At 52.9% G+C, this 14,411-nt stretch overlaps 1 protein-coding gene across 1 annotated transcript in view; it reads left to right on the plus strand.

The window, feature by feature from the left end:
• The first annotated feature begins 6 nt into the window (after positions 1 to 6).
• SCD5 (stearoyl-CoA desaturase 5) overlaps positions 7 to 14,411 on the plus strand; it is a 37,630-nt gene continuing 23,225 nt past the window's right edge. Inside the window, exon 1 of the mRNA XM_014950112.1 lies at positions 7 to 145. Within this exon, the coding sequence (XP_014805598.1) occupies positions 70 to 145 (76 nt within the window). The 5' untranslated portion in view covers positions 7 to 69. The remainder of the gene's footprint in view (positions 146 to 14,411) is intronic.

Consider the following 14,411-nt stretch of genomic DNA (forward strand, 5'->3'; position numbering starts at 1 on the left):
GCGGCGAGCGGCGAGGCGGGCTCGGCGGCGGGCCGCGGGCAGGCCATCGTCTGGCGCAACGTGGTGCTGATGGGGCTGCTGCACCTGGGCGCCGTCTACGCCCTCAGCCTGGTGCCGCGGGCGCAGCTCCTCACCCTGCTCTGGGGTGAGTGCGGGGCCGCGCCACAGGTGGGGCGGAGGACGGGGTGGGGGAAGAGGCTGGGGCTTCCCGAGGGGGCCGGCGGCGGGGCGGGAGAGCCGCCTCCTCTTCAATGGGGGTTTGTCCGCCTTTATTTATTGGCGCGGTCGCCTCGCTGCGTTTGGGGTGGGTGGCTAGTGATGGGCCTCGGGGTGGCGAGTGGCCGGGCCGGGGGTGGCGAGTGGCCCACAGCCCCGCGCTGCCCGGCGGCCTCCGTCGCTTTTGTTCCCCCCCGGGTGCCGCCGCCAGCGCCGCGCCGGGCCCTGGGTTGCTGTAGAAACAGGAGGTGCTCTCCCTCCCGTTAACGTTTAGCAGGTTTATTTCCATTGAAAACAAACAATCAAACCGAAAAAAAAAAAAAAAAAAAAAAAAGTCCGATAGAGAACGCGTTTGTCTTCCCTTTGCTGCTTCCTCTGTGATGAACCCCCAGGTCTGGTCTTTCCGCTCGGGTTGGGAGTAGAAAATCGCCCTGTCCTTTGTTTCTCAGGGAAGGTGATCCACCTTCTCCTTAGGGAAGATTTAAAAGTCGAGGAAGAGCCGTAAGGCGCTGGCAAAGAGAAAATGAGCCCAGCTCTTGGTGTCCCGGGTGAGGTGGCTCGCTGCGTCTGCCTCCTGGCTGGCTGTGAGAAGCTGAGGATTGGGTTTGCGAAGAAGAATATGACATACAGTGTCTTTGCTTCCACCCTACGGTGGGGTCCCTTCTTCTCCCCAAAAGAATGGTGCTCGGAGAAGAGCTAGGTCAAAGCACTGCAGCACCGTGCCGGGTTTCTCTGGGTTTATGGGACTCATGGGTGGTGGATGTCGGCGTCATCCTTCACCGGGTGGAATTGTGCCTTGAGTCATGTAAATGTGGGTGGCCAAGAGGATGAAAAAACTTGGAATGCTGCTTACAGCTGGTGCAGTTTCCTTGGGCAGAAGACCTGCTTCAGGGAGCTTCTGAGTGAACGGAGAATGTCATGGCCTGGGACTCCTTTATAGAAATAGAAGAAAGAAGGATCGCTGCAGAGGGGGGGCTCACAGACGGGGGATTTGGGTTGTTAGGTTGCCATCAGGAGTGTTGAGGTGACTCTCAAAAAGCCCCAGACAAATGCTTTATAGATCAGGTTTATTTCTTCTGTTTGAGGGGTTCCTAAATCTGTTGTTCAGCTTTTGATACTCAGTCCGTCTTGCACCCTTAGGAATAGCCACCGTTGCTGTTTGCAGCTGGGAAATGAACCCCACAGTCAATTACTGCCCTGTGACAAGTTCTTAATTGGGAAACTGGTTCTGGGTCCCTGGTGGGGACCTGGCATTTGACTGGCTGCCTGGTTTGCACAAACTGTTACCTGGCTCACTCGTGACCAGAAAAGGTTTAGGGGGTGGTTGTGTTTTGCTTAGTTCCCTTCTGTGAGCGCTGCTCTGCTCCCCTCCCTATTCCTGATTGCGTTCAGGCTTATTTCATAGTTTACTTTGGCTGTGGCTTGGTGGCTGGGGAGACCAGGAGAGCCTGCGGGAGCTGCATGGCCAGAACACACAGCCTGTGGGCTGCTGTCAGCCCTTTTATGTCCTGTAGTGTGTGGGCAGGTGGGCTTTCTTTTTATCTGTTTTGCCTTTCCAAGAAGAGAAGTTGAAATCATCTCTCTGATTTCACTGTGTCTTAATTACAAAGCTCCCTAAGGCTGGGGCTGAAGGATTGAATTACCGATTTTAGCCCTCCATCCTCTCAGGTATATTTTCCTAGTTGAAATTAAACAGATGCTAAATAATAAACAAGTCTCAACAGCTTTGCAACACAATGCCTTTCTTTCTGAAAGCAGGAGCCTCCCATTTCTCGACGTCGTTATTTTTAACGGCCACCCTAAAGCAGACCACAAAGTTTTTATGGGAGGTCACCGGGTGGTTTTTACAGGAGCTCCGCAGCAGGGAGTGGGCGCGTTGGCTGCCAGCTCTCCTGGCCTGCTGGCCACCCTGTGCTGCTCTCACAGCTGGCTGTGGGGTCTGTTGCCTTCAGAGGTGGTGAAAATATGGGATCTCCTGCAGAATATGTCAGACAAAAGTAGCTTGCCGTCGTGCTGGAGACCTGTGTCGAAGGTCCCTCTGAGAGACTCCTTCAGGGTGGGCAAAAGCAGGGTTGCTGTTGCTTCAGTTAACAAACCCACCTCACTTCGCTCTGGAAGGAGCCAACCAGTACAGATGTGCTGGAAGAAGACATGTTGATCAGATGTGTCCCTTGCCCTCCTCGGTTTTTCACATCTCCTTCCCTGAGCAGACCGGTTGTGAGACTGCCTTTTTGTGGGCAGAGCTGTGGCACGGTGGAGAAGGTGGGTGGCAGGTGGGGTTGTGCGGTGGAGAAGGTGGGTGGCAGGTGAGGTTGTGAGGCAGAGAAGGTGGGTGGCAGGTGAGGTGGTGTGGTGGAGAAGGTGGGTGGCAGGTGAGGTTGTGAGGCAGAGAAGGTGGGTGGCAGGTGAGGTGGTATGGTGGAGAAGGTGGGTGGCAGGTGAGGTGGTATGGTGGAGAAGGTGGGTGGCAGGTGAGGTGGTATGGTGGAGAAGGTGGGTGGCAGGTGAGGTGGTATGGTGGAGAAGGTGGGTGGCAGGTGAGGTGGTATGGTGGAGAAGGTGGGTGGCAGGTGAGGTGGTGTGGTAGAGAAGGTGGGTGGCAGGTAAGGTGGTGTGGTGGAGAAGGTGGGTGGCAGGTGGGGTTGTACTGTCGGGTGATGCAGAGATGTGTGTACGCTGAAAGGTGTGGATGGAGGAGCTGCAGCCCTCGTTGCATCCATCCATGGTTTTCTTTTTCTTCCCAAGCTTGGGAAGCTTCCCAGTGATCTTAGGCAAGCCCTTGCATTGCTCTGTCCCATGTTCCCCACCACTGCTCCCCATGGGTAAGCTGTAGGAGCGAGTGTGTGGAGCATGGCTCAGAGGTGATGATGTGACCTCTGTGGTCCCCGGCAGGAGGTGAGCAGCTTCCCGTGACTCACCGCTCCCTGCTTGGTGTTTTTTTACTTTCTCCTCCCCTGAGACATCCTCCTCCTCTCGGTGGGCTCTCAGCCTGGTAGGACTTGGGGGCTTTCCTCCATCTGTGCAGGGTTTGCTTTCTTCCTTCCCCACCCCTGGAGGCAGTTGGTGATCCCTGATTCACCGCTGCTGGCTAAGCAGAGCTGAAATGCCACTGCGCTACCTAGAAAACAGCTGTTGAGGCCAAACTGACTGCTCAGCGGGGCTCATTTCCATTGGTAATTTATTGACATTCATCCAGCCGTGCATAATAGACAATGGAAAAATGCTGCCAAGTGAAGGCTCAGCTCTGGTTGTTTACCCAGGATTATCTGTGCTCCGCTGTTCCCATCCCTTCCAGCACTAACAGCTTGAGGCCTGTGTTACAGCTTCCGGCACTCCGCACGGAGACAGGCTTCTGCAAGGGATCCCAGGCAGCATTCCGAGTGGTGCAGCCACCTCACCCAGAGGGGGGAACCAGGAATTGGGTTATCTTTCAAAGGACGTACAGCTAAACTGGTTAAAACGTAGGCTTTTGGGGCCATCCCAGTGCCTCCGTGGAATTTCGTTTCAGTCCAAGCTGAACAAAACCAATAAAATTACTCTTGTCAAAATTTTCCATGAGCTGGGAACTGTCTTGGCCTGAGAGGCAGCAGATACGTGTGAGGCATCAAGCAGCCCTGGGCTGTCCCCATGGGACCTCTGGAGATCATCTAGTCCAACCCCCTGCCAGAGCAGGGCCACCCACAGCAGAATGTGTCCAGGGGGGGTTTGGAATGTCTCCAGAGAAGGAGACTCCCCCCCCTCCCTGGGCAGCCTCTGCCAGGGCTCTGCCACCCTCACAGCAAAGAAGTTCCTCCTCATCTTTAGGTGGAGCTTCTTACATTCAAGTTTGTGTCCATTTCCTCTTGTCCTGTCCCTGGGCACCACTGAAAAAGACCAGCCCCATCCTCCTGACACCCACCCTTGAAGTATTTCTAAGCATTGATCAGATCCCCCCTCAGCCTTCTCTTCTCCAGACTCAAAAGACCCAAGTCCCTCAGCCTCTCCTCGCAAGAGAGATGCTCCAGGCCCCTCATCACCTTTGTAGCCTCTGCTGTCCCCTCTCCAGCAGTTCCCTGTCCTTCTGGAACTGGGGAGCCCAGAACTGGTCCCAGTGCTCCAGATGGGGCCTCCCCAGGGCAGAGCAGAAATAGAGTAGGGCAGAGTAGAGGAAATAGGAAAAACCTCACGAAAGATGAAGCTTGTTTACCTGCTTGGAAACCTTTTTTCTTTCCGGCTGCCGAGTAGAGCTGTACTCACAGCTTTGAAACCCAGCGCCGGCATTGCCACCCAGCAGCCCTGTGTCAGTGTTTCACAAAGCTGCCCGACGGCCCCGCGGATGCCAGTTCACACACTGGTACACCTTGCCAGAGCCTGGGACCAGGGAGGAGGGAGTGTGGCCTTGCTCTAGTGATGCTCACAGGGGAGGGGAGGGCTTGTTGCTGGATATTTTAGTGGTGTTTCTGAGGGGTTGTAGCGCTCTTGAGAGTGCCAGATTGATGGTGTTCAGCGGCGGTGGGCGCCGTGCCATGCTTACCCACAGCTTTCCCCTGCGCTGAAGGGCTGGCTGGAAGCACAGACGGAGGAGTGGTGATGCTCCCAGACACGGGTCTGAATCCAAATCCTGCTGCCTGGATCCCCTCCTTAAGAGAGATTAAAGCCATTGTGGTCTTAGCACTTTTGAGTTAGCCAGGTGCCTGAAGGGCACCACTGAGATCGTCGCCTCTGGTAGCATCTCTGTGTGGTGAGGCAGATGTTGGGCACTGCAGATGCAAGTTTTGTTGGTCTTGCACATCTCAGAAGAAGTCTTGCATATTCTTGAGTGCCATCTGCTGGCTCATGGGTTATCAGTCATTAACCATTGCTACACACACCATTAGAAACTCTGCACGTCAGGCCAGCTCAAAATAAAAAAAAATCCTAGCTCCCAGGAAGTTCCACTTGAGGCCTCTGAGACCTCTGCAAATAAAGGAGAATGGAATTATTGTCTCCATTTCACAGACATGAAATGGAGACATTTGATAAAAGCTTCTCTTACTGTTACTCCTGCTGCTGCTCTGGCAGGAGCACCCTCTGGGTCCTGCAAAGCGATTATGCTCATGTCATTTCTGTAGGCAAGGTTTTCAGTCAGATAACAGGTAGCAAATGCTTTCCTCTTAGATACCTCTCCAGAGGTGACTGCAGCCACCCTGGTGGGAGGGCCTTAATGAACAGAAGGACCTTACATTGCCTTACTCCCAGGAGAAACCTCCTGCCTGCCAGCTCACAGAATAGCCCTGGCTGTGAGCAGCTCTGGGAGGTTTCTGTGCCATCCAGCCCCTGGCTTGCCCTGCCTTCAGCAGTTCAAGGTAGCAGCTGCTCCACTAGATGAGGGGAGAAGAGATGGACCTTCTGAACTGAAATTACTACTCTGAAGTGCACATGAGAACCAGGGAGTAGCCCTGCTTATCTCTTAGAGTGACTTTTCCTCCCCTGCCCCATTTGAAAGCGTTGTTTTACAGCTGCCTCTCTCAATAGTCAAGTTCTTGGCTTGTTCCTTCGTCCCTAGTATCAAGAACTGAACTCCCATCATCTCTGATGGGAACAGAGTCTTGCTGGAGCGTGTCCAGAGGAGAGCCACCAAGCTGGGGAGGGGTCTGGAGAACAAGTCCTACAAGGAGAGGCTGAGGGAAGTGGGCATGTTGAGTTGGGAGAAGAGGAGGCTGAGGGAAGACCTCCTTGCCCTCTCCAGCTCCCTGAAAGGAGGGTGTAGAGAGGTGGGGGTTGGCCTCTTCTCCCAAGGGAATCATGAGAGGAGCAGAGGAAATGGTCTGAAGTTGGGGCAGGGGAGGTTTAGATGAGATCTGAGGAAGAATGACTTTGCTGAGAGGGTGGTCAGGCCCTGGAAGGGCCTGCCCAGGGAGGTGGTGGAGTCACCATCCCTGGAGGGATTTCAGAAGCGTGTAGCCGTGGCACTTGAGGGCATGCTCTAGTGCCTGAGATTGTGGGGGTCTTTTGTGTGTGTGAGTGGTTGGACTCGGTGATCTCAGAGGTCCTTTCCAACCATGAAGATTCTGTGATTCTTTTCTCAAACAGTTCTTCTCTCCTCAAAAATGGCAAGTTCTCCAGAGCTGGGGGTGGCTCTAACATGCTGTTCCCTGACCTTTTGTATCTGGGAGCTGTCTGAGCTCTGTGTCCCCTGTAGAGCTGGGAAGAACACCCTCCAGCTAGCAATGCACAGACGTGAGTGGTCCTGGGCCTGTTCCAGATCCCACTCCGAGATGCTCTACTGGAAAGGACACTCCTGCCTGTCAGAAGTTTTCCCTTCCCCGGTGTTCACTCCTCAGTTATTTTAACTGTTGCTGAAAATGATTCTTTAAGGTCTTGTCTGTGGACTTCATGATGTTCAGCTGTAAGTACGTATTTTTGTTCCCCGTCTTGATTTCATCCCAGTGCGTTGGCGGTGCTCTGTTTTGTGTGCTGTGTGTCAGATGAACATAAAGGAATGGAAAAAAAAAAAAATATAATGTCTGTGTGGGCACAGAGTGTATGTGTGCTCCTGGATGCGCGTGATGGCCCTTTGGTCCTGTTGTTCTCAGGAGGCACGTTCAAGGCACTCCCAAAGAGTTCTTGCAGTTGGTTAGGATGAATGGGTGAGCGAGTAGTGGAGCTGTTCACCTGGCACAAAGCACTGCCAGCCCCTTGGCAGAAGAATGAGAAGAACCTCAACTACTCTTTCCCTTTGATCTATGCAGTGATGACAGAGATGAGAGCTGGATCCAGCAAAGGTAGAAAGCCCTGTCTCTATTCCTACCGAGTTCGACAGGGATTGTTGGCTTCCAGCCTGCCCCCTGCCATCAGGAGGTTGGGAGAAGCATCCCTGTGAAGGAAGGAGCAGGAAAGGTCAGTTGGCACCTCCAGATCTGGCTGTGTCCAACACACAGAAGCCCAGCCAAGGGCTCTGGAAGCATGAGATGCCTTCTCCAGCCCTGAGCTGGTGCAAACGGGCTCTGGGGAGGCAACAGAGATTTGTGGCTCAAGCTTTTTGTCTTTGGTTACATGTGGAGGTGGGGATGGCAGTATACAGGTTCTGAGGAGTTTCCATGGATGAGTCGGGATGGACTTTGCTCCAAGTAGAGGGAATGCATTAGTCAGAGTTGTGTCGGCGTCAGAGAAGGTCTCAAGGGGCTGGGAGCAAATCAGATGCCTCTTCTCCAGGAGATGCCACCAGGCTGAGCTGTGTGACCCCTGCAGACCTTCTTGTTTGGGGTTGCTGCCACTGCTCTCAAGGAGGCAAAAGCCTCTTCCCTGGGAGGGCTGGGCTGGAAAATGCCGGCTCACCGACCAGAACTTAGTATGTCTCCTTGTCACTGCCACTCCGCTTTCCTTCCCTGCATTACAGTTGCACTTGTAATTAACACTGATGAAGCCAAGCAGTTTCTTGCAATCAGATTTTATTTTTACCATGTAGGCTAACAATAAAATGTGCTGCCCCACTGGAGAGCTGAAACATTAACGATGATTGTGCGAAGGAAAGCAAGGCTGATGTGAAAGAGGGGAGGGCTGTTTCTCAGGTGCTGGTGTCAGGAATCCTGCGTGCCATCCCTCTTGTGCAGGGACCTCAGCATGAGGACGACGGGGATTTCTGGAGGGAGGTTGAGGTGAGGATCTTTCTCGACTCATTTTTGGTCATTGGCTTCTCAGATAACGTTCTGAGTGGTTCAGAATAAAATAAGCTGTCATTGGCAAATGGGGGAGCTCTTCCCCATTTGGGGGCTGAGGACAATGGGATGAGGTTCAATAGGGCCAAGTACCAAGTCCTGCCCTTGGGTCCCACCAACCCCCTGCAGCGCTCCAGGCTGGGGGCAGAGTGGCTGGAGCTGCCTGGCAGAAAAGGCCCTGGGGGTGTTGGTGGACAGCCGGCTGAACAGGAGCCAGCAGTGTGCCCAGGTGGGCAAGAAGGCCACCAGCATCCTGGCCTGTGTCAGGAACAGCGTGGGGAGTGGGACTCGGGAGGTGATGGTCTCCCTCTACTCAGGCACTGGTGAGGCCTCCCCTCGAGGGCTGTGTCCAGTTTTGGGCCCCTTCCCACAAAAAAGACATTGAGGTGCTGGAGCGGGTCCAGGGAAGGGCAACGGAGCTGGTGAGGGGTCTGGAGAACAAGTCTGGTGAGGAGAGGCTGAGGGAGCTGGGGGTGTTCAGCCTGGAGAAGAGGAGGCTGAGGGGAGACCTTCTTGCTCTCTCCAACTCCCTGAAAGGAGGGTGTAGCCAGGGGGGGGTCGGTCTCTTTTCTCAAGTCACAGGTGACGGGACAAGAGGAAATGGCCTCAAGTTGCCCCAGGGGAGGTTCAGGTTGGAGACTGGGAAAAATGTTTACACGGAAAGGGTTATTACGCCTTGGAATGGGCTGCCCAGGGAAGGGGTTGAGGCACCATCCCTGGAGGTGCTCAAAAGACAGGTGCTTATAGATGTGGTTTAGTGATGTGGGGGTGGTTATTTTATGGGGTTTTTTTGGGTTTTTTTATCAGAGTTAGGTTGATGGTTGGACTAGATGATCTTAAAGGTCCCTTCCATCCGAGACGATTCTATGATTCTGTGATTCTTGACTGGACTCTTTCTTTGGCTGGCCCTTTGGCTGAGTTTGTATTTTTGGGTGTTTCATATCCTCCCCAACCCAGCCTCACTGGAATGCCTTCTACTCCCATGGAATCCCACTGTGTCAGTGGAAGGGTTTGCAGTGTTTGGCTGCTCTTACCCTCCCCTCTGCATCTGGAGTAGTTCACAGGATGTCTCCTATCGTGGCCACACAGCTGGATCTGTGAAGGGACTTCTGCCCAGGCCTGTAGGTGGCATTTCAGAAGGCGGCACCTGGAAGGGGTTTGTGCTCCTCTAACCAGCAGTTGCTGCAGTCCAGGACGCTGGGGTGGACTTACAAGCTCGCTCTGCCCTCCTGGCCACTTGAAAGCTTGGAGAGAAGCTGAAAGCTGGGATGAGACAAGGTGTTTCTGAGGCTTATTTCATGTTCCTCATAAATGGAGTGGGAGGAGTTGGGATGCAGGAGGGCTGCAGCTTGTGTAGAGAAGTGCTGCCGTGGTGGGAAAGACTAGAAATAGGTTCTCTGGGCCCTGGCAGCACATGGGGTGGAGGGAGAGCAGTCCTGGGCTCTCGCTTGGTGCCTGTTCCTTTCTTTGGGTGATCTTTTAGGCAGGGCCACTACCAGGGGCCTGGAGAAGGGAAATGTATGGGTTTTGGGTACCAGCACTGGTTGGAAATGGCAGCATGTCTTGTGAAAATGTCAGAAACTCCATATTTTATAGAGGATTGAGGGTATAAAAAGAGGGTTTGCCTTTTTTCTTTCTATCTTTCTTTCTTTTTGGCCAGCACCATGAGGTTATAACTTCTTTTCAGAGTGTGTTTGGCTGTAGGTGTGAAAAATAGGACCTTTATAGCTAACTGAAGCAATCAGTTGTAATGGTGGTCGTAGATGATCCTTTTCAGCCTGAGTTGCTCTGCTGCAGTTGGCTGGACTTGGCTGCAGTGAGGCCAGACCTCCTCACAGGAGCCATAGCAAGGCTCTCCTTGTTTTCCGTTGGCTTGGGCTCCTCTCTTTGATGCAGAGGGATAGACTTGTGTGCTTGAGCTGGCTGAAAACGGTCTGGCCACTATTCAGCAGGCAGATGAAAGCCAGCCTCCTTATGCAGTGTATATGCATGTGGTGGTGAGGAAGAGAGAGGGGGGGAAAAAACTATGAAAAACATCTTGCTGGGTGGGTGGAGGCAGAGACCTGGTGTGTGGGCCTTCTCCCTGTGCCAGAGCCCTCTGCAGGAGCAGAGCTGGGCTGGGTTAGGACTGTTTGGGCTGGAGGGGTGCAGTGAGTAGTCATTCAGGGAGCAATCATCAGGTGAGTGCCCCCGGAGAGCAGACCACATCACCCTGCCCGCTGTGCTTGAGACAAAGGTGTCATAGAATTATAGAATTGTCTAGGTTGGAAGGGATCTTTTGGATCATTGAGTCCAACCATCAGCCTAACACTGACAAAAAAAAATCACTAAAACGTGTCTTCCTCTCCCCTGGCACTGTCCTCTAAGCTGATGCTCTAGGTAACTGATCTGCCTGCTGCATGTTTGGCTGGATGCAAGAAGCTTGTGCCTTCTAATTTTAATGAGGAGGAGCACTCGCAGCCCAACTCTGAGGCTCAAACTGCCACAAGGAGAGAAAACTGGGAGAGATCAGTTTTTGCAACAGGTTTTTCGCCCCTTTCTGTTTGGTTTTTGGAAAGGGAAGGAAAAGGTGCAGGAGTTGACAGCATACAAGCGAAGCAGACACAAAGCATCTGGGCAAGATGCAGTGATGTGGAGGGACAGCAACATCACCTAGAGTCTGAGGTCCTGAGAAGTCAAAACCATTAGAGCTTGGCTCCGGCACCTACTGGCTGGGCTGGGAGGCCACAAGGTTGGAGCGGGGTCTGTTCTGTGCAATGGATCCTGTTCAGAGGGGAACTGGGACAGTTCAGAAGAGGATCAGTTCCCTGCTGAGCCCTGCTCCTTTCCTGTGCCACGTGCCTGCAGATCCTAAAAGGTGGAAGCTTTCAGTTTGCCCAAATCATAGAATCATAGAATCATAGAATTGCCCAGGCCGGAAGGGACCTCCAAAGGCCATCTAGTCCGACCTCCCTGCAGTCAGCAGGGACACTCCCAACCAGACCAGGTTGCCCAGGGCCTCATCGAGCCTCTCCTTGAATATCTCCAGGGAAGGGGCCTCAACCACCTCCCTGGGCAACCTGTTCCAGTGCTCCACCACCCTCACAGTGAAGAACCCCCTCCTCATCTCCAGTCTAAATCTGTTCCCCTCCAGCTTGAAGCCATTGCCCCTCGTCCTGTCACTGCAGGCCTTTGTAAACAGGCTCTCCCCAGCCTTCCTGTAGGCCCCTTCAGGTACTGGAAGGCTGCTCTTAGGTCTCCCTGGAGCCTCCTCTTCTCCAGGCTGAACAACCCCAGCTCCCTCAGCCTGTCCTCGTAGCAGAGCTGCTCCATCCTCCTGATCATCCTCGTGGCCCTCCTCTGGACCCTCTCCATCAGGTCCATGTCCTTCTTATATTGAGGGCTCCAGACCTGCACACAATACTCCAGGTGAGGTCTCACCAGAGCAGAGTAAAGCAGAAGAATCACCTCTCTGGACCTGCTGGCAACGCTTCTTTTGATGCAGCCCAGGATGGGATTGGCCTTGTGGGCTGCAAGTGCCCACTGCCTGCTCATGTCCAGCTTCTTGTCCACCAGCACCCCCAAGTCCCTTTCCTCAGGGCTGCTTCCTGGTACCTCACCCCCCAGTCTGTACTGATGGTGAGGATTGTTCCAGCCCAGGTGCACAACCTTGCATTTGCTCTTGTTGAACCTCATGAGGTTCACCTGGGCCCACCTCTCCAGCCTGTCCAGGTCCTTTTGGATGACATCCCGTCCCTCTGGTGTATCGACAACACCACACAGCTTGGTATCATCCGCAAACTTGCTGATGGTGCCTTTAATCTCCCTGTCTATATCATTGATAAAAATGTTAAACAGCACCGGCCCCAGCACGGACCCTTGAGGAACACCACTTGTGACTGGTTTCCATCTGGACTTTGAGCCATTGAGTACCACGAGTACGTAGCAGGCTATGTCTTTGTTTCTGATAGCTGAGAAGCTGCTGGTCCCTGGCTCTGTGCTTGGGGTGGTCTTGCCAACATGCACAACATGGGCAGCTGGATTGAAGCCATTCTCCTGCCAGGTGCCCAGCTACATACAGGACACGCTTTGGCCGGTGGTGGGCAGGGATGCTGAATAGCCAGTCCTTCTTCCTTAAGGCAGAGCCGCCTGCTGGTGCAGGGCTCTGGAGCACCACGCTTAACCACACATTTTCTTTGCTTCGTCCTTGAAAAAAAAAAGAGCAAAATCGGCATTAATTCTTTCTTGGCATTTATAGAACACTTAAAAAACCACCAGAGCCCTAACCAGCGTGCGGATTGAGGCCAGCGGTGAGGTCACTGGGAGAGAAGCGAAGCCTGCCCGTGCTTTTTGCGATGACACAGGATTTAGCTGAGCTGAGAGAGGCTACACATAAGCATTAAAAATTTCACAGGAACCGGAGCATCTTCCAACCTTCTCTTTTGATCTAAAAATATATTTAAGCTATTTGGCATCTTAAGGCAATCTTCAGTTGCTGGTGTGTTCAGGGAATCTGTATTTGCTTCCTAGGGGAATTGAAGCGTTCGCTGGAATACTTGCTGTCGACCGCAATTTCCATTGCTCTGTTGGCTTTATTTGTGTCACGTTGGCAGCGGTTGTCAATGCGAACGTTTCTGCCATTCCAACTGGAATAGTCTTTTGTATGCTCAGCCAAAAGGGCTGGCTCTGGGGAACGTTCCTGAAAATGCATACGCAGGCATGTGCATTCAGGCAGAGACAGCCTGGATTTCCTGAGCTGGTGATGGCAGGGCCAAGAGGATAGGACAGAAGATGACTTCTCGTGGAGCTCCTCCCCTGCAAGTACAAAGGGGCAGGAAAAGGGCCTCGTGTGGACTCATCTTCTCTGCAGCTCTTAAAACTCTGCTTCCCCTTTGCCTTTGATGTGCTTCCTCTCATCTCTTTCTCTCTTGGTTCAATTTAGAGTGTCTCGGAGAATGTGTAGATCTAATTTTAGATGAGAACCCACTTCCGGGCCTGAGATTTCAGATGTTTGATTTTTCTCAGGAGTGTGTGGCTGCCCCTGAGAGGTGGCAGGAACTGCACAGTGGGCGGCTCGGGGAATGGGTGCTACTGCAACGCTGCTTTTTAGTTCTCAGCTGCCAGCTTGGATCCAGCCCCAGGTGCTCTCGCTGCCAGCCCCTGGGAGTTAGCAGGGCTGAGTGACCCCAGTGAACGGGTTGGTCGATCGATTCCGTCTGCCAGCAGAGAAGTGTTGCCTTCCCAGAGACCCCAGCGCTGGAGCACTAATTCAGCCTTTTCTTCTTGGCAGCAATTTAGGGGCTAAGGTAGAAAATTTCTCCCTCCATAGTAAATCACGGAATTGTCAGAGTTGGAGGGGACCTCTAGAGACCATCCAGTCCCACTCCTCTGCCAAAGCAGGGCTGCCCAGAGCACATCCCTCAGGAGCATCCAGGCGGGGCTTGAAGATCTCCAGAGAAGGGGACTCCACACCCTCCCTGGGCAGCCTCTTCCAGGGCTCTGCCACCCTCACCCCAAAGAAGTTCTCCCTCAGATTGGAGTGGAACTTCCCATGGTCCAGCTTGTGCCCGTTGCCCCTCATCCTGTCACTGGGAACCACTGAAAAGAGTCCGGCTCCATCCTCCTTCAACCCTCCCGTTAGATCCTTGTCAGCATTAATAAGGTCTCCCCTCAGCCTTCTCTTCTCCAGGCTGAAGAGTCCCAGCTCTCTCAGCCTTTCCTCATTAGGGAGATGCTCCAATCACTCCATCGACTTTGTTGCCCTTCGCTGGACTCTCTCCAGCAGTTCCCTATCCCTCTTGAACTGGGGAGCCCAGAACTGGACACAGGATTCCAGTTGGGGCTTCACCAGTGCAGAGCAGAGAGGCAGTAGTTCCAGGTGAGGAAATGAGACTTTTTTGGTAGAATGATGTGGATTAAGTGCTAAGCAGTGTTACTGCTCTACATGTCGCTTTGCTGTGGAGGAAGAGATCTCCAAGGTTGCCTTGGAGGGTTGCAGAAGTAGAGATGACTCCTTGAGGCTTGATATCTAATCTAGATCTAATAATGCTGCGTGTTGACCCTGGCCCTCCCAGTAGTGCAGTGTGTGACATCAAACAGTGTTTTTAAATGAGTTGTTTGGATAGACTAAGTGTTGGTCTAATTTGACATAGGAAAACTTTCCTTTCTGAGGGCAAACACCACATTTTAAGAAAATGCATCCCAAAACTTGGTGTTATCTAATGATAGCACAAAGAAGGGTTGTGGTACCAGATGCCATGAAGTTACTGGGTGCGTTTCTGGTCTCAGCCCTGATGTTGAATTAGGAGAGAATCTTCTACTGCTGTCTGTGTGTGTAGTGGAAGATCTCTGAGGTGTTCAAAAGAGGCCAAGCACGGTGCAGCTACTGAAGTGGACATTTCGGTGTGAATGGAGTTAGGCACCACTCAACACTACTGGAAATGCTGGTTTGGTCAGATTAGCTGATGTGGTTCATTAGTCTTAAATCTGCTACTGAATAGCAGCAAAAACCCACAAGCGAGGAAGAGAAGGCAGATGCAG

The sequence above is a fragment of the Calidris pugnax genome, unplaced genomic scaffold (assembly GCF_001431845.1).
Source record: "Calidris pugnax isolate Ruff unplaced genomic scaffold, ASM143184v1 scaffold42, whole genome shotgun sequence".
Lineage (NCBI taxonomy): Eukaryota > Metazoa > Chordata > Aves > Charadriiformes > Scolopacidae > Calidris > Calidris pugnax.